Here is a 25,138-nt window from a genome sequence, read left to right on the forward strand (position 1 = left end):
CATGCCATTGGTTTGTATCATACTCCCCCCCCCACCACCACTCTGGACTGCGTATTGTCTTTAGTTCTTGAGTCCTAACACCAGGTTTTTCCCAACCCCGCTTGAAGGCTCCAGCCATCCGTTGACACACTACTTCTTGCCTCCAAAGCCCTGCTGCATCATACTTCCCTTCCTAAGAATTTTTACTGGGGAAAATGAGACAGGTTTCATTTTGATTAAAACAAATTCTTACCACAATGCTGCCTATGATTTCCTAATCCAAGCGCAGGGCAACCTTTGCTGTTTTGGTTCTAGCTACATGGTTTCTTCTCACTCCTCATTTAAGTGTGGAAGATTTTCAACTGAAAAGATGGTGTCAAAAGAGCAATGCCCAGTGAAAAGCTGCTGCATTAACTGTATCGTCCAGTCCCTGATCATAGTTGCATTAGTTGCTGAATCTGTTTTGTAAAGTGGCTTTTTAAGATCCTTGGGTACATGCCTAAAAGTTCCATGAAGTGTTCCAGTCTGAGTATTTCTGAGAAGGGAAACGAGGGCTGTTGACTCATGTGCTTCAAAAATTTGGCTCTGCAAGAGGAAATGGCCAGCCCTGTATGCTTCCCCTTCCCATTTTGTTAGCTTGTGGAAGAGGAAGGAGGCACACTATTATTCTGAAAGTGGTGATCAGCGCTGTAGCAGGATGAGGAGAGCATTATGTGGTCAGACAAGACTGCTACTCCAGTGCTGTCAGTTTGACAGTTGTTTGTAATTATGTGTTTTAAGCATGTAAAGTTCATACAAAAGGTGCCATTATTCCTAATTTTTTTAGGGGTTCCTTGGCCATTTCTTTATAAGTTGTTATTATTATGCAAAACATGTGAGAAGCTGTACGTGAAGGATACCTAATCAGACAATATTATGACTTGTTATAAACAGTGGTATGCACATAAATCATTAGGAGTCATACTAATTCAATGAGAAAATAGCAGGGCTTTTATCACTTTAAGTGAAACGTGGAGATTATCCTAAGTAACTTCACAACTGTAGCAGACGTTTCCCTTGAGTGAGTGAGATGTTTAGGGTTTATTCAGTTAACTAAGATGAATGGTTTTCAGAGATACCTGTCTTGTTGCTGAAAGTTAGTTTGTCAGGCAAAAGAAAATCAGTCTTCTGTTTGGCGAGAATCTTGAAATTCAGTGGTATATGCAGGTTTCCAAATAAGATTGTTTTCTTTAGATTTAGTTGGCTTAATTTGCCTTACTTATGTTTTTGCAGTTTTATTTTGTTCCTTTACACAAATTCAAATGTTACCCAAGGTCTGCTTTAAACCGTCCAAGAACTTGCAAGGGCTCTGTAGGATCCACACGGATCTGCTGCTTTTGAGGGAAGTAAATGCCGTCTACAAACTGTGCATACACACACACACACGTGTAATCTATATGTACGTTTTTCTCCTGTGTTGCAGATTGGCCACATCGAAGGACAGCCAGAGAGGAAAGGGGTCTTTCCAGTGTCCTTTGTGCACATTCTGTCAGACTAGTAAAAACAAACAAAAAATCCTAAACTTGAGCATTGCACATTCTTCATGCAAGACGGGCTTTTTAGCAAAAGCGAACGCTGCTGCCTCCCTGTAATCCTGTGCACAACTGTATATATAGCTGCTGTTACAAATTAAGAATTCATTTAAGTTTCACCTCATGAGGTTGAATTATATGTATTGTAAATATACTGTGTTATTCTGCCTTTGCCAGTATTATGGTAGCCTTGGAACCTGGCACGCCTTATTGGGTTTGTTGAAGCCATCCTCGGCATCTAGCACTTACATCTCTGTCTATGCTGTTAAAAATACGTATGAACTGCCAGCTTTCCAAACATAGATGGTCTCCGTCAACCATGTAACTGTACAGAAATGACTGTTCCTAATAACTTGGTATTCTCAATATACAATTAGCAGAAAGTTAGAATGGGTGAATGGTTTTGGACAATTTAAAAATCAGTCTGCAGTTTATAAGTGTATGCGTTTACAGCTATGAAACCCACTTCGGTATTTATTTAATATAGTGCTCAGTTAAGTGTAATTATGAAGACAAATATTCACTGACTTTACAGATGACAATAATGTTTTATGGCGTGCATACAGCATTTCATGTTTATATTATGTGGACCTATGCCAAACTGTGATTGCAGTTCCCCTGTGATATTACCTCACTATAAAAAGTTAAAAAATTATTTCATTCGAAAACTTATTTTAATGAAAACTAGTCATATTGTTCTTTAGTAGATATACGTAAAATTTGCTGGTTTCTTTCACTGAATCCTTAGTAACCAAGGACTTCTAGAAAATATTAACTGTTGACATTATGCATGCATTTAGACGCTTACTTGAAACCTGCCTTTGTACAAAGTAGTACTGTAGTGATATAGCTACATTTGAGGAAAAGAACATTTTAACTTAATTACTATTCAGATTAATGTGAGCTTGCAACAGTCTTTGTTTATAGTTAAATTGGCTCTTGGAAAAATGATTTTGTGGGGGGTTTTTTCCTCTGTCTTCAACCTTGCTAAAAGTTAGGTACCTAAAATAAAATTCCTTCAGTGGTGATGTAAGGAAAAATTTTTAAATTATTTTTAATTGCTCCAAAAAGTGGAAGTTAAGATGATTTCTCATGCATTTGATCAGGCTGTTAATGACAGAACTCTGATCACAAGCATCAGGCTGGTTTAAGTAGAGTTCACTAAACTGTAACTGTAATAGTCTTAATTCAAAGCACCAAATAACAGACATACAGTTATAAAACTTAATTTCTAAGAAAATCACTGGAAGGCTGCATTTGACCTGAGGTTTCTTGAAAGTTGGTGTATAAAGTTGCATTGCCAGAAAACACTTAAATGTATTACTGGAAACTTTCATTTCCTATGTGACTTTCAACATAATTTTTAAACTTCTGAAACATAATGCAGTTGTGTTTTTCTCATGGTTTGTCTGTAGCAGGTTCCATGACTTTCATATGTAGTTTTGTATTACTTGCTTTAAATGTTATTTTGGCTTCAGTACCTAGTACTGCTGTTTCAAAGCAGATTGTCTTGGCTGCATGGAGAGATTTTTTTTTCATTTCATAAAAGCACATCTCAGCCTTTCTGAGGGCTTTCATTTTTAATTCGGCTTTACAAGACTGTAGTCAGTGAATATTTAATTCTGTTTGTGGTTAATATAGAAACAAATACCAGTCTAAACCCCACATGGAAAAAATGCAAAACATTTATCAACTTTTAATGGTTTTATCATTTATAACAAAAGTTTATTCAAAGCCTGCTGGCATCTAATCTTCAGTATTACCAGCTCCAGTATTTCAGACTTTATTCTGTTTTTTAAGGAATGGATATCAGGTTTAGCGTTTATTTAGCATTCCATTTTATCCATTACTACAATGTTTTAAGTTGCATTAAAGAACAAAACCTATTCACTTCTGTGGTCAATTGTATTTTTAAGTGATCTTGAAATAAGCTGATAAAAGCAAATCATATAAAGAAAACCCTAGGCATGTAAAATTATGTAGAGTCAAATGTCTATTCTTTTCTACACTCTTTAAAATAGTATACATATGCATTTTATAAAATTAAATTAGTTCCCTCGGGAACAATAGTTCTGTTTATTCTGGCTTATTGTGGGTCATAAGAAATCTGAAAGTGTATGATATTGATTGAGTTTAAGTACAGTATTATATTTGAACTCAATGAGCCACTGTCTGCAATTTTGTATATGACATAGTATTTGGAAAGTCTAAATCTTTATGGAAAACTAGCTGATAAAGGGTTGGGGGGGGAGGGGCAGGGGAAGGTGCCCCCAGAGGGGGAAGTATGCTTTGCAGATGATGTCTTATTTACTGTTGAACAACAGTTGCTATTTATTTTTTTATTACATAGTACATCAACGTGTACAGAAACCAGATCTGATCATGCCACTAGTTAAAATCTTGACTTCTCATTGAATGTTAAGGTAAAACATCAGTACACTTGTCTATTCACATGTATTTAATGTGACAGTTTTTGAGTACTGTATGTGTTAATTTCTACTTTTTTAATATTTAAAATTGCTTTTAAATAAATGTATTCAGTTGATCCCAGATATCTGAACAAGGCCCTTTTGTCAACTGGAATATCTTTTAGGGAGAAAGTCTGGATTCCAAACAGGTAGAACTAAAACACTTGAAATGTTTTCTCTTGAATATAAAGCACCCCTTATATAATGCAAGTAAATGTGTGTAACTCTTAACAGCTGTTAAATATGGATGCAATTGCCTTTATCTGGAATACTTTACTTACTAAAGTTAGCATCAAAACACTTGTCTTGTCCATGAGTTTCGATTCCTTTCTCTCTGGCTTCAGTAGCCTCTATGCAAAGCCAGCCCGGTGTGTCTTGTTTTCTACAGCTGGCCCTTTGGGTTGGAAAGAACCGCTCTGCACAGCCCTCTGTCCCCTTCGCGGCCTTCCTCTCTCCGTGGGCAGGATTGCCAAACACAACGGCAGCTCTCGGTGCGACTTAAGCAGTACTAACTTCTCCTGGATGCAGTGACTTTATTGCTTAGAATTTCAGTTCTGACCCACCTTGCTGAGGTTATTCTTCCCCCTCCCCGAGTCGGTTTTTGCAAGTTTCTCATTTAAGACCCATTCACTATCAAAACTGCTCCAAAAAGAACAAGTCACTTGAAATTGCTGGAAAGCAATCAGAACATCCTTTAGCCAGAGGAAAAGCTGGAGTGTGAAGTTTATCAGATCTGGTTTGTATCAAAAACAGTAACTGCAACAGCGCAGGGCTCAGGAGACCACTGTGATAAGATAGCTTCTTGAATACTGAATTGCAAACCCATAGCCTGGGTTTGTTGTGGGATATTCTGCCTGGTTAGTTTTGGGCTTTTAAATTTACACGGACTAAACGTTTGGGGTGAGGGGTGTGTGAAATAAGGACATGGGGCAGGGAAAAGAGTCTGGTTGAATATTCTGCTCTTCCTCATTTTCTGCTTTGTCACAGTGTTTCAAGTAACAGCATTCAGGGATCCATTGATTCTAATATCCCCATTTCTCTGTCCTACTTGTATTACTTGTTCTTCAGTGGCATACTGATTTCCTTTTGCAAGTCAAAACTGAGGTGGGTGTATCACATGCTGTTTGGAGCAGAAGAGACCAAGACAAACGTGTGCCCAAAGAACACCCTTGTTCAAAGTTTTAGTCTGCTTGCCCTTTTCTTGGCAAACTTAAAGCTTATAAACAGAAGACTGATTGGTAATCAAGACCAGTGAAAGTGGTATCAAACTTAAACACCAATTAGTGAAGCTCAGAAACAGCTCCCTTCTGCCCAACAAAAACCCAAACGCTCCAACCCTCTAAATATCATGTAATTGTTTTTAGATGCTTCCCCCTCCCCAGGCTTTGTAGTTCTCTGTGACAGTTCACCTGAGCATCAACAACAACCAGCCTTCCCACACGCTTACCTATTGCACAGTTTCATGCCATTCACAGCCTAGACCAGTAACCCTCCTGTGCCAAGAAACCAGAATATGACAGAGGAGCAAATGTCCCTAAGTACATAAAGTTCAGCTTCAGACCTTAAATTCTTGCAGACAGCTTCTCAACTTAGCCTTCTTGAGTTTAAGGCTGTTGGGGGGTGCTTTTATGAGACACTTTAGCTCTTGTATAACACAGCTGGAGGCTTTTCAGATGGATACAGAATGCACACAGGACTGTAAGATGTTTTCATCTATATAGCTGCAAGCCAAAAATTTTCTTATCTAATGCAAACTAACTATTTCAAGTTGTTTTAACGATACTTTGGGGGGCTATACATAACATGATTTACAGCTCAGTCATCTGCTGAGAGAGTGCTCAAGTTTCTTCTTGAGATAAGCTAAGTGCTGTTTGTCAACTCGTACTTAAGCTTACACACACATGTGCGCACCCTGTGCTGCCGCATGCACAAAACCTGCGAGTCTTGACTAGTTCTCATCAGCTGCTGTTTGGGTAACACTAAAAACGATAGTGTGTCACGGTACAGGCTTTGCCTTGTTCCTCTGCAAAGTACAGAACAGATCCTCCTGTCTGCAGTGAGGCGGATGTCTGCTCTAGTCTCTTTTTATAATGGTGGGGGCAGGGGACAAACAATTTGTGACAGCTGCCTGTCACATCTGCTAACCATGTCAGAACAGAGGAGAAGCTGATCGGTTGTTTGCTGTACCACCTGAAGAATGTTTTGAACATTCTTCAAAGTCCAGCTTTAAGCCTACCTGGAATTTCAGTGTTAAAACTGCTCTGCAGTTCTTAGCAATGTTGTCTTGATTCTTACAGTGCCTGCTCAGAAACATCCACTCTCTTGTGCTTGTTGCTTTTTGCTGAAAGGTGGTGTGGGGCTAAGTTCATTCCCGCACAGGACTACTTTCCCGCCTCCCCCCCCTCCCAGACTTGAAGATGTTTCTTGTGCTTCAGTTACCACACAATATTTAGAAATCTGATTTTTCTCACAGACACATTGTGTAGATGAATCGCCCTTGAATACTCAAACTAGATGACTATAGAATGGCTGCATTAGAGGTTGTTTCATTGTATTTACCTTACTTTAGTTCAGTGCAATAGCATTAGGCTTGGTTTTTTGGTAACTAATTAATTTCCTTACTCTCTTCCCTGAGGAATATTCCAGGAGTAACTTACTACAGCTGCCTGCAAACTTACAAGAGTACTGAGTAGCGTGCAATAGCTTGTCTGAAGCTGCTCTCTAGTTCAGTAATGTTTTTCATCTTTCCCTGCTCCCACATCCCTGCCATGGTAGTAAGCCTCAACACGCTTCTGAGCTGCAGTTCTTAAGTAAGTTTTTTATTTTTATTTAAATATTATCGGAAAGGATTGTAACATGCTCCTGAACTTCAGACTGAAGACAGACAAGCTACCTCTTGAGCTGAACGTGCACAGAAGAGGTCAGCAGCTGTCTGTTCGTTAAGCAGGGGTTTTGCAGTGGTTTTCCGTTGGAGCTTGCAGACTTCCTGAGTGACCTGGTGACACCAGTAGCCACACACTGCTTCAAAGACAAAAGCAGACATTTTTTTCAAGTTAGTAAAGGTGAATACTGCCTGTAATCACCTGTCTGTACTGCAAGCCATCCCATTCATGGCATTAGACCTACACAGCCACATGCCCTAGCCTTCCCTTTATTCACTGTAGATTTTGAATTCAGAACCATAGCTCTACTGCAGGAGCTCTAGGCAGGAAAGCAAGAGCCCCAGGTAGCTTCGCAGTAAGTGAGCTGCAGCCAGCCCCGTGCTCTTGTTGCAGCTGAGACTGTTGTGTGGAAACCCACCCAGGAGCTGGAAAAAAAGCCTTGTGGAACAACTCCAGGATCATTGCAGTAGTTCTGACCTCTGTGGATAGAAGCATGGGGCTGAAGGGCAAATTTGTGATCTGAGAGTTTCCTCAGTCTCTATCCTCCCTACAAGAACAGGGCCAACCTCTGCAGAAAGAAACAGGAGGACAAATGCTAAACCTGCCTCGATAGGGTGCACAGAGCTGCTGGCCTGCCTAAAAGGGAAGTTTAGCAGCTTGACATCTAGAAAGCGAGGAGCACAGAGCTTCACGCGAAGTGAACTTACACTAAGTGACGCTGGAAGATGGGGACTTACTCTGCAGAAGATTTGTAAGGGAGCAAATCTAAACTCAACCTGTACTACAAGGTGGAGGTGTGAGAACAGCAGGGGATGGGGACAACACAAACCACAGCTCGGACACCTTTGAAAGAGTATGAAAGACTTCATCATTGATGCGAAGATCAATCATAAGCAGTCAGTGGCTCCCCAGTGAGCACTGCCTATAGGTGGGCCATATATTCACTCTGGAGCTCAAGGTGATGCAGAAACTAAAGTGATATGAAGACCCTTGGCCACAAGAAGCAGCAAGATCTTAGCAAACGATAATGGGGGAAGGAAGGCAGTGGAGCAGTCAGACCATCTGGTCAGCACTATGCAAATAGCTGGGTCCACTGAAGGAGCAGAAGGCACCAGATGTGCAGGCAGGGGTCATGCCCAAGATCCAGTGTGTGGGAGCATTTTGCTGTAAGCAAGGAGGTGCTACTGCCTGGCCAGAGCAGTCCCTGGCAGTAGCCCCATGCAGGGCCCCAGTCCACCTCACACGCGGTTCTGGCACCCCCGCTACCTACTTGGACCACGCCTTTCTTAGGGATGGATTTTGCTCAGGATCATCCTTTAACTTGGCACCTGCATTCTCACCAGGTCTGTCTATGAGTGGGATGCAGCCAGGTCCAGCAGAAAAGCTCCTTCTGTTATCCCTTCCCTGCTGGGATGCAGAAGTTGAAATAATTAAAATATTAAATGTGAGGGTGGAAAACCCCTTCTACTTAAAAAAAAAACTTTGAGAGGAGGATTTTGTTCCTCTCACCCATCCACGGCAGTGCTCTGCCTGGATTTTTTTCATGCAAAATGTGGCCCCTGGTAATGTTTATTTAGATCGGGACCTGCCGGGGGTCATTGTGTCTAAGTGTAGCAGGCACCTGGTCTGCCCACGATCCACAGCTTTAGCTGCTTGCCTGGTGGAATACAAAAGGCAGCACACACACCCTGCACAGGGGTCCCATTGCCTACGTGACATCTCAGTGCCCTGGCCTCACTGCTGCCCGCATCTCCATCTGCTTTGAGCCGAAGACAGGACTTGTAGTCACCACAGCAAGGCCTGTGCCATGGCGTGGGGCTGCAGGGTAAGCTGAAGCACCACAGCCCCCACTCCAGTGACCGACGGTAAAGCCGGGCAGCAAAATGCCACTTAGAGAAAATACCTTAAGACATGCTACCCCCACCTAATCCCCATCCCTTCCTGAACAGGATTGATGCTGCAGGGGAGCAACAGCATCTGTTGCTGGAGGGAGAGCTTCCTGCTGGGCAGGCAGGGATGGGGAGGCTGTGTCCCGCAGGGACCCTCACTTCTACTCAACCAAGATGCTGTCGGTCATCAGCACATGATGGGGGAGAAACCGAGCAAGGTGCCTCAGGGATGGTACAGCGGCTCCAGCGTGTGGACGCCAGCTCCAGAGGTTGAAGGAGCTGTTGGGGTGTGAAGCTAAAATTCAGCTTTGATGAAGTTTTTTCTTTAGTTTGGGAGGGTGGGTCTTCAAGGTGAGGGCTGTCTGGCTGAGGTGGTTTAGCTGGCAGGCCAGGGAGCCAGGGCCTCTGAAGGAGCAGAAGGCACCAGCTGTGCACGCAGGGGTCATGCCCACGATCTGGTGCGCGGGACCATTTGGCTGTACGCACAGAGGTGCTGCTGCCCGGCCGGAACAGTCCCTGGCAGCAGCCCCACGCAGGACCCAGGCCCACCCCACACGCTGAAGGGCCATGCTGGGGGCGGCACTTCTATTTGAAGCCGCTGGCAGCCCCATCGTCCCCAGGCCATGCTCCGGCAGCACCTGCAGCCCCCAGGCCGCTGGGTTTGGTGCATAACACCGTTTGAAGCCTGCTGAGTGCTCCTGGGTGTCGCTGGCACCTTCCCGCTTCTCCAAAGCTTCACTCGGGCTCTGCCCTGCCTTGCCTTGCCGCATGCTTCGGCCTGCCCGAGGCTGCCCCGGTGCCGGGGACATCGCTGGCCCCTCACGAAGGGTCCGGCCGCGCCCCGCGGGCCCTGGCCACGGGCCCCCGACCCGGGTGGGGGGCTGAAGGCTCCCACCTGCTCCCCGGCCACACGGGCGTCCCCCCGCGGCTGCAGAGGGCAGGGACACCCCACCCAGCGCCACCTGCCCCGCGGGGGCTGCCCGCCGCTCCGGGCGAGGGGTAGGGGGGGAGCGGGGCCGGGCGCGGTGCCGGAGCCGGAGCCGCCTCTCCCTCCCCCCGCGCCGCTTCCTTTTATAGCGATGCGGCACCGCGCCCGCCGCCGGCAGCCAACCTGCGGCCGTGACGCCGCCGCCCGGCAACCCGGAAGGCCAGGCTGCGCCCGCGGGCTGCCCGCCGCCAGGTGAGGGGGCGGCGGCGGGAGCGGGGCGGCGGGAGCGGGGCGGCGGGAGCCCGCCTGCCTCGGCGGCTGAGGGGGGGCCGGGGCGGGGCACCTGAGGGCGCCGCCCGAGGGGAGCTGGGGGGTGGGCGCTGAGGGAGGTGGCGGTCGCCTGAGGGAGCAGGGCTGAGGGGAGACTTGGGGGCAGCCGGCGGCATGTGGGGCCGGGGTAGGGCTCCCCCCTGACCCCTCCGTAGGGCCGTGGAGGCGCAGCCCCGCGGGGCCGGCGGTGGGTGCTCACTGCCTCCGGGGCAGCCCGGCGCCCTCCCGGCCCGCAGCTCGCAGCACCGGGCGTCTGTCCGGCCGCGGGCAGAGCCAGCGCGGGCAGCCGGGGGAGCCACCGTCGAGCCCCGCTTCGGCCTTGTGGCCGGAGCCGCCGCCTCAGTTTCCCTCAGCGCACGGGGCCGTGAGGCCGCCCCAGCCGGCAGGTGCCGAGGGCGCTTCACGCGTGTCTGCCAGGAGCGCGGGGGTGTCAGGCTGGGCACAGGAGATCCTCTGGGACCAGGGGACGGAGGGGACGGATCCAGCGAGTGGTGTAACAGCCCTCGTGCCAAGCGGCGCGATCTCCAGCAATGGCCAGGTCGAAGCCAAGCGGCAGTGAGCCGGAGCGGTTGCCTTCAGGAGGAAGCCGCGGTTTGGTGCTGCGTCCTGTGCACCACGAGTGCTGCTTACGGCCGGCTTGGGTTGGGAGCAGCAGCAACGATGTTAGCTGGCTGCTTCTTGCACCGAGCTGTGTGCGTTGCATTTGGCTGTCCTCTGATGTTCGGACAGGTGCCAGGCCGGAGACTTTTCCGTTGTCGTGGTTCATGCAAACCTTGCATCTCAAAGTTCAACCCAGCAGCCAGAAATGCTCTGGGCTGGCTGGCAAGAAGGTGAGTGCTTCTGCTTTGGGGGACCCAGTGCTTCCCCGTCCGGGCAGGGATGGCGGTGTGGTTGTGATCGTGACTACACAAGAAAACTGCCCCTCTCTTAAGCAAGTTGTAGCATTTCAAAAAATGGTGAAATAGGGAGGAAATAGCGCACACCAACACGTAAACCATGAGGATTAACTGGCTGTATGGTTTAGAGCAGCGTTACCCTTTTGCTGTTCAAAAAGGAATTCTTATCCCTAATAATCATTCTTTAATATACATGACCCAGAAAGCCATGACTGGTATACTATTTATTCCATGTTTTGTTAGGTGTGTGATTAAAACAGTAGAGAGGCCCCTTTTTTTGTTCAAACAAAGCAAACCCCCATATCTGCACCCTGAAACAAGAAGCGTTTTGAAGAAATGTGGGATTTTGTTGGAGGTGTAACATTGCCTTTGTCTCTGTGCTTGACTGAAACCAAGCCTGGCACCAGGCTGCCACCTGTGTAATGTCGAGGATGCCAGTACTGCTGCTGCGAGGAGAGGGGAAGCAATCAGGGTGCCTGTGTGAGCTCTGAGGAACCTTCCTGGGTGCACACAGGCATCCTGGGTCATTTCAGTGCTCAGTCCTGCGTAGAAAAGCTGCTTGGGATCATCTTGCCTTAGTGAGAGGCAGCAGTGCATGGCTTCTGCTGCGCCCCCCACTCAGCAGGGACTGGGAGCCTGTGCCTCTTTGGGCAGCAGGATGCTCTCAAGCTGCTGCTGCAGGCAGCAGTTCCTACCTGCTACTTGCTTTTGCTCACTTTGAGCACAGATCAGACTGAGAGGCCTTGCCTAGTGTGTTTTCTGACAGTTGTCACCACTTGCTTTCCCAGGGCGCGGCCCAGGTCGGTGGTTTGGTATCCTCCATGGCTCAGCAGAAGCACCTCTGGCACGATGGAGTTTCTGAGCAGGTCTGAGGCAGTGCTCAGCATGGAGACTAGGAAGTGCTCAGGATGCAGCAGGAACAGATACCAACAGGACCTTAAAAATGTTTCAAATAAAGTCTAAAGCATCCGTTTCTCTAGCTGAGATCAATAGTTCAGACTGCTTAGCAAGGAGCATGTGCAATAGATTTTCAATAATCTGCATGGCACAGTTCAGGCTTGAGGAAAAAATAACTGGGCCTTGTTCTGTGTCTCTGGATGTGAGTGTGCCCAGTAAGAGCAGTGGAAGAAGCTGATGCATTGAGAGTAGTTGAAAGCTTAATGCCTCCTTTAGAGCATGGGAGGGCACAGCCACTCTTAACTGCTTTTTCTTTTTACTCAGAGGTATCAGAGGATAAATAATGGCTCACAAGAATAAAGACTGGTGTTTGAGATACTTCCTGTGCTTGTTGGAGAAGAACAAGGCCAAGAGTATTGTGAAAGTAAAAGCTTATTTCCTGTGAAGAACTTTTGCTGAAGTGAAGGGTGAGATCGTTTCAGAGCTGGAGGCATAGCTGTGGTGATTCAGGTCTGAGGCAGAGTGGAGGGCACTGAGCACTGGCCAGTCGAAACCTGCAAGTGGGGAACAGGGCAGCATCATGTGCTCCTCTTGCTTCACTGGGAACAGGAAGAGAGGCTGTGTCCGTCCTCTGCCTGCAAACAGCCTGAAGAACTTGATTAGAGGCTACAGGTTGGTTTGTCTGCAGGTGTAAACTGGCCTGCTCTGGTCGACTGAATACATGCTCCAGAGGCTCAGCTGAGACCCAGCACGGGTCTCTTGGCCATGCAAGCAAAGTACATGGAGGACTGCGATCCCATCATGGGTATCAGGACTGTTTCTGTTAGCTGAAGGTCATTCCGGCAGCGCTCTCTCAATGCTGACTTAGAAAGGCTTGACTCTGAGGTTAGCTCAGTCCAAGACTTATCTTCCTAACCATCTGGTTTATGTTTTCCTTTAGTGCGTACCATGGCTATGAGCTTGCTTATCTGCTGGATCGCTGCCTTCATGCAGACCTGCAGGGTCCCACCAGGAGCTGAATCAGGCTCACTGGCTTCCAGGTGCTGTCTTTCCCCTGCAGCAGCACAGCTCGGAGGAGGAGGCGGCCTAGCAGTCTCCTGGAATACAGTTGCTGGAGCAGGGATTTCAAATCTGCAGTCAGGCTGTATCTTGCAATGGGTAGAAAGCACTTTGCATGGTGTCTGTAGTTACTCAGCTGTTGGAAACCTTTGTTCTGCGCTGCTCTGTGTGGAGCTTGATGTATCTTGGATCTTCTTTTGGTGCCTGAGTTCTATTAACGCCCTTGCTGGGTATATTTTAAAACTCTTCCTCTCAGTGGTTTTTTTTTTTTGTTTTGTTTTGTTTTGGTATGGCACACATGAATTTATTCCCTTAAGATCCTTCTACACCAGAGATCTAGAAACTGAGTGTATGTGTGACCTTGTGGTATAAGGTGGGATGAGTCTAATAGCTTTGGTTTCCATTCCCAGCAGGTTTTTACATGGTGCAAGCTGCTTTTCTATCACCAAAAATGCAATTTTAATAAAAAGCTGAGTTTGATAGCTGCTTTGCAGAAATGCTGTAAGATCTACTTCTGGGTATCTACTGGAAAAACTTTCTCAAAGGTGTGCTGGATAGAAGGGGAAAAAATACCAAATCTTCTGACCACAGCAGAAAACTAGGAATTCTATCTGAGTCTCGTTAGGACAGGCTTTGTCTCAGCCAGAATTCGGGACACCCCCCAACATCTGCCTTGTTCCCAGTCTTGAGGTTAAACCTTCTGGCCACAACTATCTCTATTTAAGAAAAAAATATAGACACTAGTTGTAATCTGTGCTATGAAAATCTAATCTGTGACCTAATTTGTTATGATACCATGAAGAACCTGTCAGTAGCAATCACTGTAACCCGTGGCACAGACTCACTGCCCGCTTTCCAAGAGCGCTGGCTCATCATAGCCTCAGAGAGAGCAGTGTCATGCCCAGTGTGTATATCTGGGCTACTCCACTGCCAAATTTGGGGAATAATATACAGAAAACTCTCAGATCACTTCTGTTATTCTTTCAAAATGAAAGTGTCACGGGCAGTCTTACTATGTGTGGAAGTGAACCTCTTCTGCAGGCGATCCCTGTGGAACAGGCTGGTTTGAAACGTGTGGGAAGGAAAATGAGATGCAACCAGAGCTGGATAATTTTCTATGTATGTCGCAATAGCTGTTTACCTGTTAATCACCCATTCCCCTTGTTGGTGGCCACAACTTGGATGCAACCAACTCACTGGGTGAGTGATTAGAGGAGTGACTTGTCTGAATAACTTCTCACCAATGTGAGATGAGGTTTCATGGGCTGATTCTCAGAGGACAAACTGGCTGGCATCTGGTACAGCCCCTTTGGATCAAGTTTGTTGTCCTTTATGGAAAAAACCCCAAGATCTTCTGTGGTGTGTTACTGAAACCATAGTGCTGCCAATCTTGCTCTGCAAGGCTAGAGGAGGGAGGAAGGTTTTATGGTTGGGAATGCAGAAATAGGCTGAAGAACTGGGAATCATATTCCTAGTCCCTTGCACTGCTACATCTGAGAGGGAGAAATCTTAACTGAGGAACTACAGCTCTATCTGAAACAAACTGCAGTGCTGGGCTTCCAGTTTGATTGTTCTAGAAATAAGTTCCTTTTTTTTTATATAAATATTATCTTAAAGTGGTTTACTTGAAAATACTGAATTAAAATGGGTAGGGGTATGCAGTCTATTAATTACTGCTAATACCCATCTTTGTGCTTAGTATGACAGCATCAGTCCGTTTGGACTTTGAGAGCTTCCCAGTTACTGGCTGGGTGTTCAGGATCCAGTAAGGTGCATGTCCAAAATGAGGCCATAATCTACGGTCTGATGCCTTCCCTGCTCACCCTGGAGGGGTTACCTGTGCTGCTGTTAAGGCATTAGCTCTTTCTATTTTGAGCCGCCTCTTTACTTTCAGTACTTGTACACGTCTTGTTCCCTAGCATGCTGTAGGTGTACGTTAGCATAAAACACGCGCATTTGTGTAGTATTTTGTAAATTCACTGTCCTTTTATCCACCCTGGGCACTCGGGGCTCAAGTTTCAATGTGGTGTTTGTTGATTTTTGTTCACTCCAGGCTTTTCCCTCCACCCACTCACTTCCTCTTACAAATGTTTCCTCACTTCACCACTTTTTCACATACGTTTCTAGTGTGGGGTTGCTGCCTGTTGCAGGCAGGCTCAGAACTTCATGTCCTGTTCACCTCTGTGAGACGGGCAGCAGATTGGTGTGCGAGAGCAGGAGCAGAAGCAGGGGAAAGGTGCCTGCACATGTGGGAGGAAAGGTCTAGCGGCAGGGAGAGGGGGTCTGAGTGCAGGTGTATTTTGGGGCAAGAGGAGCAAAAGCTTGTAAGTAGGATGGATGTACAGGTGGAGGGAATGAAGATAGATGGGGGAGGATAGTTATATGTATGCTCAGGGACAGGGCACAGTGAGATGTCTGCGTGTATGCGGCTGGGAGGTGGCAGGGCACGTAGGGCTGGTGCATGTGCAAGGTTTGAGGAAGGTTCATGCTCCAGACTAGAATGCAGCTGGGCCAGAGGCCCTGCTCCCTTTCTCAGCCCAGCATAGACAGGCTGCTCTGCCTCCAAGACTTGTTCTTGGAGCTCAATAGCATGTTTTAACGTGCAGGGTTTTTCTATCTGCTTTTTATTTCTAACAAAAGTTTCCTATCTCCCCTTGGAGAACACCAGTTTCTCAGCCATGCAGGGTGCATCTGACAGCTTACAACCTGCTAAAAAGAGAGGGAAAAAACCTCACCACAAAAATAGCATGTCTGAAATTTCAAATTAGGCAAAGTCTAAAATTAGTAAGAACAGGCTTGTCTGTGGCTGTGCAAACCAGCAGAGAATTAATATTCATCTGATGCTGATCAAGGCAAGCAGAGATTTGCAGCTTGCACTTACTTCACCTTGTCCCATACCTGTCCTTGCAGCTTCTCTTCCCTTTAGGGCTCAGTCACTAGTTAGCAGAGGGCTGTACCGATGCCGCTAACTTTGTGCCAATACCAATGCTACTTTCAGCACCATGAAATGTTAGCAATAGCCAGAGTGTTTTTACCACACTCCTTTTATTTCACTGCTTGGCTGCCATGAATGCAGCTTTGGATGCATCGTGCTAAGGTCACGCTCATGTGAGAGCCCTGGATGTGGCCCAAGTCCCATGCTGGGGCCAGGGTCCACCCACTGTTTCCTCAGTGAGATAGGTGCCCCCAAGACACTTCTTGGTGTTCCCTCTCCCCAGCTGTGGTTTACAGCTCCACGGTAATTGTTTTGCTGTTAATGGGGCTGCAGTATAAACCAGTCGCTGAAATAATGCACATCGCAAGAATAACTATAGGTTGCTTTGCAGATCCATTTTTCATTTTACATCTTGGCATAGTTTTAATTTGCAGTATGACCCATGCAAACAGGTTTATTTGCACAAGTTGAAGTGGGCATTAAACTGGTGGGAAAGGGTGGAAACTTGCTGGTAGGGGGGAAAATTATATGCAAAAAGGTCCTTGAGTTGATGGAGAAGGGAGTAGTGGAGGGATGACTGAGTTATTCAGCCCTGCTGGTGGAGGTGACATACGGCTGCTCATCTCTGGGCGTGATGGGTCTAAGAGAGGGGATAACAGCAAGGGTCTTTGCCTCTCTTCCCCCCTCCCCTGAGAACTGCTGTGCTAGGCCCTCTGCCCACCACCGGAGATGAATCCCTGGGAGTGAGTGGTCTTCCACCCTTATGTCCAGAGGAATTGGAGGTCAGTTGGAAATCCAAATTAAACAAGGCCTTAGTGCAGCTTTGAAAAGTTTACTCAGAGGGCTGGTGGTGTTCCAGTGCGGTTAAACTGATGACCTCCCTCTTGTAACAGTGCAAGAGAGTGAGCCCTGGTTTGGCTGTCAGCAGCCAGCGGTGACTGCACAGCTTCGTCTTAGGTGGCAGGGCTGGAGTCCTGCCCCTCTCACCTTGCTCCCATCTAGCCCAGGGAGGGCTGGACTGCAGCAGGCATCTTGCTGCCCAGCCGCTTCTAGCAGGGATCGTGCTGGGAGCTTGTGAGGTGCCTGGGCTGCTGCAGGCAAGGGGCAGTGCTGAGGGACAGTCCCAAAACGGGAACAGCCATCTGGTTGTTCTCTGGAGGACTGCAGCAACCTGAAGAGGACCTGGAGTTGGCTTGTTTCGAGTTGCCCCACGGAGGGACAACAGGCCCTGTCTCTGTAGGCATCGCCCAGCAGCGTGCTCCTTGCAGTGGGCAGCTAGCTGCTGTCAGGTTAGAGTTAGATGATGGATGATTTATGTTGCCCCCCAACTCAGTGTCTTGCCAGAGATGTGGGAACAGGGAGTAGCGTGATGGGGAGTATCTCTGCAGTCTGCAAACTGCAGGGGTGATTTGATTTTCATGGTGGTGGGTCTGGACTAATGAACAAAACTTAAAGGGAGAAAATAGGAGCTCTATTGCTAAGGGTGTTCTGCCAGTCCCAGTACTGAGGAGGGCAGATGCTCCTGCTTGTGAATCCTAACCCCCTCTTAAGGACTAGCGTATGACCAAATATGATCTTCTGTGCATTGGTACATCTGTCTGCGTCCTGCTTCCGTTAAGGAGTGAAGAAATATTTACTGTGTGCAGCAGCGTTCTCGTTTTAGTGTGCTCTATTGCAGATAGCCACTAGCAGTGGCCTACAGCAGTCTGTCAGATGCGAATGAAGAAGCTAGTCACATCTCTATTTAAGGGCTGGGACCAAGTTTCTTTCCCAGGATTATCGCTTTGAAAGGAGATTGTTTTAGGAGTGGCTCCGAGTTGTAAAACTCGGATTTCTTGTGCCCAGGATCCACAGCTGATCAGACATCCTGGTTATTGGCATTACTGTCATTGCATTTATGAGCAAAAATAGTTCTAGGTCCACTTACACCTGTTCTAGGTCTGCTGCTACCCCGTTCTGCACCTGGATATAACATGAATCACACCACCTCTAAAATACATTTATGCATTCGAGGTATGATTATGCCTAGGACTTGTCGCTGCTGTTCGTACCAAAACAAAGGTCCTTTAAAGTTGTTGAGGTTCTGTTTGGTCTGTCATCTTTTTTTTTTTTAAAAAATAAATTAATCGATGTGAAAAGCAGTTGGTGGATACTCAGAACTCTTGTTCTGCGGGGGAGCGCCACCCGGGGTGGAGATTGCCAAGCCTTGCATGCTTTTGCATGGGGCTCGCAGGAGATCATGTAGCTGGTACAGGACCAGTAAATTCTTCCCCTTCCCAGACTCCTGCAGCATGTCAGTCAGTTGAGGAAGCAAGGGAGGGGAGTAGGGGCCCAGAAGGAAAATACTGTGCTGGAGTGAGCATGTAGGAAAGGACTGATCCTGATAACCTTGTGTGCCTGCTGATCCCACTGGCATGCTGGAGCACTTACCCAGAGTCCTTGGAGAGGACCATCTCCTACAAGGCCACCTAAAAGGTCGTGGCTTATCAGCACGTTGCCCAGCACTGTGCAGGTTTGGAGCTGTTCCTGGGCAGTTGTTTTCATAGAGCTGAATACAGTCATTTGCATATTGCACAGCGTTTGAGCTTTTCCTCTTCCTCTTAACTCTGCTGGGCAGTGTTGTGCGTGTGTCTGTGAGGGAAGTCACGCTGTCAGTCAGTGCCCATGTTGGTGTGATTTCCCCTGGGCAATGGCTCCCAGAAATGCCACCCCCTCTCCACCAGCCCTGCTGAGGAAGTGGAAGGGCAGAGGCTGCTCTGTGGGGGGACCTCAGTGAGGAACTTCCCCTGTGTTTGTTCTCCTCCCCTGGTTCCTCGTGCATATGACCTGAATCCTCATGCTCCCTGTCATGGGACGTTCACCAGCTGGGGTCTCTGCAACAGGGGGTGCTCATGTCCACTCTTGAGGAGCCATGGGCTTCCTGTGAAATCCCCCTGTGAAATAATAACAGACACCCCATCCGAATTACTACCCACATGTCCAGCATGCCCTGGCCGCTCGTCAGCCCTGCTGCTGGGGAGAGGTCGGGGGACAGCCAGAAGGTGTCCTTGCTGCTGGAGGCAATCAGAGCCAGCCCCTACCAGCCCTGCCTGCCAGGGGCAGTATGGGGAGCGCGTGCCCGTTTTGCTCCCCTCTGTTGGCAGCTGTACCAGCCGCTGCAGAGGCAGGAGAGGTGGAAGGTGAGCCTTGTTTCTGCCCCCAGAGCCCTGCTTGCAGCCATGCCAGTGCATCCAAAGCCTTGGTCCAAGCGCAGGTGGTAGCAGTTAATGCCAAGTTGGTCCTTCTCTGAAGCAGCTCCAGGCCTGCCCTACCCTCTTCTGCAGGATGGAGCCCAAACCAACACTAAGGCTTTGTTGGGTTTCGTTAAGGTTTGACTTACCAGGAGCTTGTTATCTGTTAGGCAGTTGTGGATGTGTCCTAAACGTTTGTTTTGATTGTCTTTCTCACAGTGTGCTGAAAAATTTCTGAGCTGCAAGACTGGCCAAAGCCTCTGCCTGGGAATGAGGCAAGCTACCCCCTCTTGGCGTCTTTTGTTTTTTTCCCTGCACTGCATTGTTGGGCTTCAGTCCTACCATGAATTTCACTGACCTCAGTAAAACATTGACAACTCCCCCAGGTGGAGCTCAGCAGGACCATAGTTTTTGGAGATGAAAGCGTATCCGATAGCACGAAAGATGTATTTTCAGAGGTCACTGAAACTCGGTCCCTAGTCCCAAAGCCTCCTTTTGCCCTAGACACTGCTATTGCAAATGCAGTAGGTGAATTTAGGTTCCAGCCCCATGAGAGAACGTACCAGTTCATACAGAGAATTTTAGAAATTGCCCTTCCTTTCTCTGATGCCACTTTAAAAGGTATTTGATGAATGTAGTAAACATTCATTGCACATTTCTTTTCCAGTACCCAGCTGACCTCAAATCCTGAATGAAATTTATTTGCATTTGTTTGTTAAAGCATCTCATTTTGTGAATCAAAATGTCAACACATTTGAAAATGGTCCCACATGAGGCATTTGTATCTCTTGGAGGTTAAATTGCTGGATCAATTTCCCATTAATACTAAGGGTGTTTAAAGGACAAATTCTTTGCCTACTGCAGTGAAAATTTACCCTGAGGTATGACATTTCACCTGCCACTGACTATAAGATTCTTGAATATAATGGACTGGAATAGATGGATTTGCACATGCTGGTAATAAAAGCGGGTGAGCAGTGGATCCCATTACAGAAAACCTTTCCTTTTTTTTTTTTTTTTTTTTTTTTTTATCCCCCCTCTTCCTTTTTCAGCCATCAAAACTTGCATGCTTTTTGCAATTCATATTACTGTACTACTCAGACACTTGCACTTGAATTTGGGCACAGTTTAATCATGTACCATGAGTAGATAAAGAGAGCCCTGAAGAGCTTCCATTCAAAAGGGCATGAAGAAATGGGAGCGTCAGGGTATGTTCAAGGTCTTGTACCTGAGCAGCAGCTGCAAAGCTGGGCTCCAGCTTCACCAGTTCCTGCACTGGACCACAGAGCTCTCAGCCCCACCACACGCTGTTCTGGTTGCAGCAATGCCAACTGACAGGGCTTTGCCACAGCTTGTCTGTGTTCCTCAGTGTGGCTCTGTCCCAAGTTAGAAGAAAGGAGGAGGACAGTTGGCAGGTCTCAACCCCCTCCTATTCAAATGAAATACGGAGGCAACTGGAATGAGCTATCAGCAAGCTAAAGCAGACAGTATAGCTGCAAATAACTGGAACCTAGGGCCATGGTGAACCTGAGCCTGTGCTAAGGTGTGTTTACCAAAGGAAGTGCCAACATAACCTAGGAGAACATACCATAAAATTGCACCATACTGTCCCCACCTTGCGCTATCATGGAAACCAGATGCCAGGATGGAAAAGCACTAGGAGCTGAATAAAAATGCTTCAAGTGTCAGAGAGCCCTGCTCAGCCCTACCTTGTGCTGCAGGCCATCTACGCTTCCTGGCATTCCCTGGTCTCTTGCCAATTCCCATCAACAGCTGTGGTTTGTGGTTGTAATGCTCAGCGTTTGTCTCCTCTTTCTCCTAGCAGACCTGCATCAAAGCTAAATGTGCAGCATGTAGCACTCTGGGAGTCTCCCAGGACTCCCAGAAATGGCCTCCAAGCATGAAATCCAATCCTGCTTTACTCCTTTATCTTCCCCAAGGCCTGAGACACCACGAGTGTGGGTTTCTAAGTCTTCTGGGCCCTTCTGATGGAGTTTGTGTGGAAAGGTGATAACAAAGTGCTTTGTACTACATTATTTTGTTTCTTTGAACGAACAAGAAAGTGCCAGTAGTAAACTTAAATTCGGATTGCTGGCCCAGAAGCAGCCTACTTACTGCATGTAGCAGCTAAAATGTTATTCACTCTACTATGCTTATTCCCAATTTCTGTGTCTATGTATTACTGTTGAGACTGCAGTTTGAGTAGGAGCGGCTCTGAGATGTGTCTGTTAGGAATCCCGCTTGTTTCAGGAGGCCCCAGAAGTTCATTAGATGTTTAATAGCTTCCAGTCACTGCTGTGCTGGATGGACCTGAACTGGTGACTGAGAGGGGAAAGGTTCTCTCGCACATTTACAGACCCTGAGGCATCTGTTCCCCAGGCACAGATTTGTCTAATTCCCCTAAACCACTGATGACCTGCCCTGAAACGATACTCCCATTCCCTTAGGAAATCCCTTGGGCTGATACCAAGTAGATAGTTATTTTTGGGTTCTTTCCCAGAGAGAGTGCACTGTATTGCTCTGAACCCTACACACCAAATAAATATATCATAGGGCTGTAGTAAAGGTCCAGAAAGCTTCACTGAAGGGGAAACAGATTATTAATAATTAAGGGTAGTTCACTGTATTGTTTTTGAGCCAAGTAAAGCTAATAGAGCTTTTTTAATAGCAGGGATAAAAGTGTAGAATATTGAGACTGAATTGATTGCAACATTTAATGGCAACATAAAAGTCAATTAATGAATTGCAATGGTTAACTCTGCATTAAAGTGAAACATGCAGCTCACAAGCAATGTATTAAGCATTTTTAAAGATTACAGAAAGCAAACAGACAAAAACCCAACCCGTAACCCCCTATTGACAAGTAAATGCATATATTACTTTTTCCTGAGAAACTCATATGACCATATTTTCAATTCTTTTATCCTAAAGCTCTGGGTGCATGTGTTGCTTTTCCCTTAGCACCTTTCAGAAGTAAATAAGCCTTTACAAGAAGATGATCAGTGATTAATTCTAACAAAATTCTCTCAGGGCTGCTTGCAATTTCTCATGGCAGGGATGGACGGTAGTGCAGAGAGAACAGGGTTCCACAGATGCCTTTGTAAGAAAGGCTCCAAATGAGGACAGTTCCCAACTGCTATGTGTTTGAATCGCACCATGTTGTTTATTGGCTACCCAATTACAGTTTCCTAATTTAAAAGTATATTTTCTATTTCTCTGCAATAACGGAAGAACATGACACAGAAAAAACAGGCTCATTGGGTGGAATAGCTGTACTTCTGGAGAATGAGGAAGGTTTTAAAATATTCTGCATTGAACAAATTAAAGGTTTCTTGCAGAAAAAACCTGCAGCCGTTCCTTCTTACTGTCATCATGTTGTAATTTAATCCCTCTGCAGCCTTTCCAAACCCATCCATTTCTTCTGAAACCTTTGTCCAAGCCTCAGTCTGACACAAGGTCTTTTCCTGCACGGCAGTCTCCTACTCTCTGCCGTATTTCATGGTAGCCATTCAGTCTCCAGTGGGGACACATGCCCCTTCTTTGCCATCTGGCCACATTCAAGTCCTCTGAGTGCAATCGCCTCTGTGCTAAACCCAAGCTTGTCACACTCATCCGCAAAACCTTTCACAAGCTCAGGGCCAGAGTCTGTCATCTGAATGGTAGTGTGTTATGCCTTAGGACAGAAGTGACCCCATTAAAACCATTTTAGAAGCATGCATACTTACAACTGTCTCGCTGCTTTTATATTTCTCTCTGCTCCCTCATGGTTCCTCAGGCCCTTTCACATCCCTGCTTAAGATGGTCTTCTTTGAACTAGCCATGGAAATGTTATATTCTGTACATCTGCCCCTACCATCCTTTTAAATAAAATTTAACAGATAAACAGTTAAGATTAAAATAATAACTGGAACATAATGGGAGCATGAAGAAGCAGGTACCATTTGCCTTTTCTTGGAAGAGAAGATGTAATTGAAAAAGAGAGTCCTGTGAACAGCATAACTAATGAATCCTAATTTTCTCCTGGTTTGGGTTCTGTGTGCCCTGCATTTCCCGCTGGGGCCTTCTCAGTGTGACGCCTCCAGACTTCTCCCTGTTCCCAGCTCTCCTCTTCCCTGCCGTGTTCCCCAAGCCTCCACTGCAGTTCCTCCCAGGCTTTCTCCTACATCTTGCCAGCTGGGCAAGAGATGACACGTGCAGGTTGACTGGGCAGGACACACATGCTGTTTAGTGTCCAGCATCATAAACGGGGTTTCCGTGGGAAGGCAGGCTGTAAGTCCTGGGACAGGGAGAATTGCTGCCTGGCATGGGCCAAGGGCTCACAGACTAGCTAGAGGCAGCACTGAATGGTCAGCCTTGCTGGGAAGCACGCAGTAGAGACGCTGTACTGCTCCATCTTTTGTACTCAGGTTAGTTGGTTTAGGACTAGCTTGGTGACTGCTGTAGGACATTCTGTTTTGCCTTATGGGGACACCTCACTGCAGTGATAGAAAACCATCGTGTACGACTGATCTCAGTGTTTGTGTTTTCCTCTGATCTGTGACTTAGACTGTGAGATGCTCGAAGCAGGAATTGCACCAGTGTTTCTGTAAAGCACAATACAAATCTTTCCAACTTAGTTTAAGTTACTGAAGTTCAGCTGTATCACTTTAGGCACTTACAAGTTATCAGAAGGGGAGGTACTACTGACAGGCTGCCTAGTCATCTTGCTTAACATCATACAAGAAGTCCAAGGCCAAAAACATGGTCTAAGCTTCTCAGAGTTACAACCCATTACCTCACAAGAGAAGACTATTTTGCTTCTTTCCACTTTTTAGCATGTTCACTGCCCGAGACAGGAGTCATTTAGAGTAAGGAATATATGACCGTGTATTAAAAAAAAAACCCCAGCACTGGTTTGTGATGCATTCCTGAGAGGCAGCAAGGTCACGGTGGGAAGCTGCTTGTTCTAGTCTGATCACTAACATAATACGCACTTAAGCTCTGACTCGGGAACCCAGGTGTCTCAAATGGGACTGTATCCAGATTGGTATAAACAGGCACAGAATGTTTCCTAGCTCATGCATGGGGTTTATCAGCTGGACACAAAAAATACTATCTTTTCATCAGTGGGGTAAGCTCTGAATAAGTTTAAGTAATTGCAGTGTGCAATGTCAGCTTTACTTCCTTTTGTTGCTAACTGAATATTAAACAGCTGCATCTGGTGCTAGATTTAGTCCTAGGTGCCATATTCATACTCAGGAAAAAGGAAGAGAAAGACGTCAGTGTTTCAGTTGCTCAGCAAAGGAAGTGTTTAAGTGCATGCCTAAACGCTTTGTTTTATGGCAGCCTTCATCTGCACCCAGTCTGTCCCTCACAGATTACAGTATGGGGAAAAGTCCTGGCTTCCCATTTCCTCTGCTAGCAAACTATTCTTTGCAGTCAGAGAGACTTTTGCTTATGTGAGCAGTAAGGACTGTTTCTGTCCTTCTAGCTACCCAGGCTGCTTAAAGTGATCACTCTGGAAGACCAAATTTGGAAACCAAATATACCTACCATGCGAGTGACAGGTGACTGGGAATTTCTTACTGCACAGAAAAGGAGTGCTGCCTACCCACTTCATATGAGGTCACTGGATGGTCTACAGGAAAACGCACATACTGATGGGGAAAGCATTTCTTTAAAGTTCTTTATGTTCAGCAATTGGGTGTGCTAAAATTAATTTAATGCCTGCTGTTCTTTGGAGCATATTGATGGAATTGCATGAAAGTAGCAGTGTAATGGGATACAGCAGATGACTCTGTCATAACAGTGTTATTTTAAAGACTTCGATGTAGTTGGTGAGCCAATAACTAAATCATAGTCTTTTTTTTCTCCCATTATTCCGTAGCCTTGTATATCACAGATCACAAACAAAGATTAATTCAGTTTGTAATAGTTCAAGTGAATGTTGCAAAACCAGTCCAGGTTTTGATCAGCTAAATTGAATTCTGCTTTTTAGATGGGAGTAAACAGCCAGGTCCTTTCAAACCAAACTAGTGGTGCAAGGACAGAACAGTGGCAACAGTGATGCTGCAGCCCCGTGGGGTGCTAAGCAC

The 25,138-nt window shown here is 46.6% G+C and overlaps 2 protein-coding genes across 14 annotated transcripts in view; both read left to right on the forward strand.

Annotated features, from left to right (window-relative positions):
* The window catches only part of ASAP1 (ArfGAP with SH3 domain, ankyrin repeat and PH domain 1), a 161,977-nt gene extending 157,659 nt beyond the window's left edge, over nt 1-4,318 (forward strand). For all 8 annotated transcript variants that reach the window (XM_055798532.1, XM_055798530.1, XM_055798533.1 and 5 more), the window contains one exon: nt 1,442-4,318. In XM_055798532.1, coding sequence (XP_055654507.1) covers nt 1,442-1,516 — 75 coding nt within the window. In that variant the 3' untranslated portion in view covers nt 1,517-4,318. The remainder of the gene's footprint in view (nt 1-1,441) is intronic.
* Nucleotides 4,319-9,872: 5,554 nt separating this feature from the next.
* The window catches only part of CYRIB (CYFIP related Rac1 interactor B), a 98,762-nt gene continuing 83,496 nt past the window's right edge, over nt 9,873-25,138 (forward strand). For 4 of the 6 annotated variants that reach the window (XM_055798181.1, XM_055798184.1, XM_055798183.1 and 1 more), the window contains exon 1: nt 9,873-9,969. The gene's annotated coding sequence lies outside the window, so the exon portion shown is untranslated. The remainder of the gene's footprint in view (nt 9,970-25,138) is intronic. The other 2 variants (XM_055798177.1, XM_055798179.1) reach the window with 2 other exon arrangements.

Source organism: Falco peregrinus, chromosome 3, assembly GCF_023634155.1.
Source record: "Falco peregrinus isolate bFalPer1 chromosome 3, bFalPer1.pri, whole genome shotgun sequence".
Lineage (NCBI taxonomy): Eukaryota > Metazoa > Chordata > Aves > Falconiformes > Falconidae > Falco > Falco peregrinus.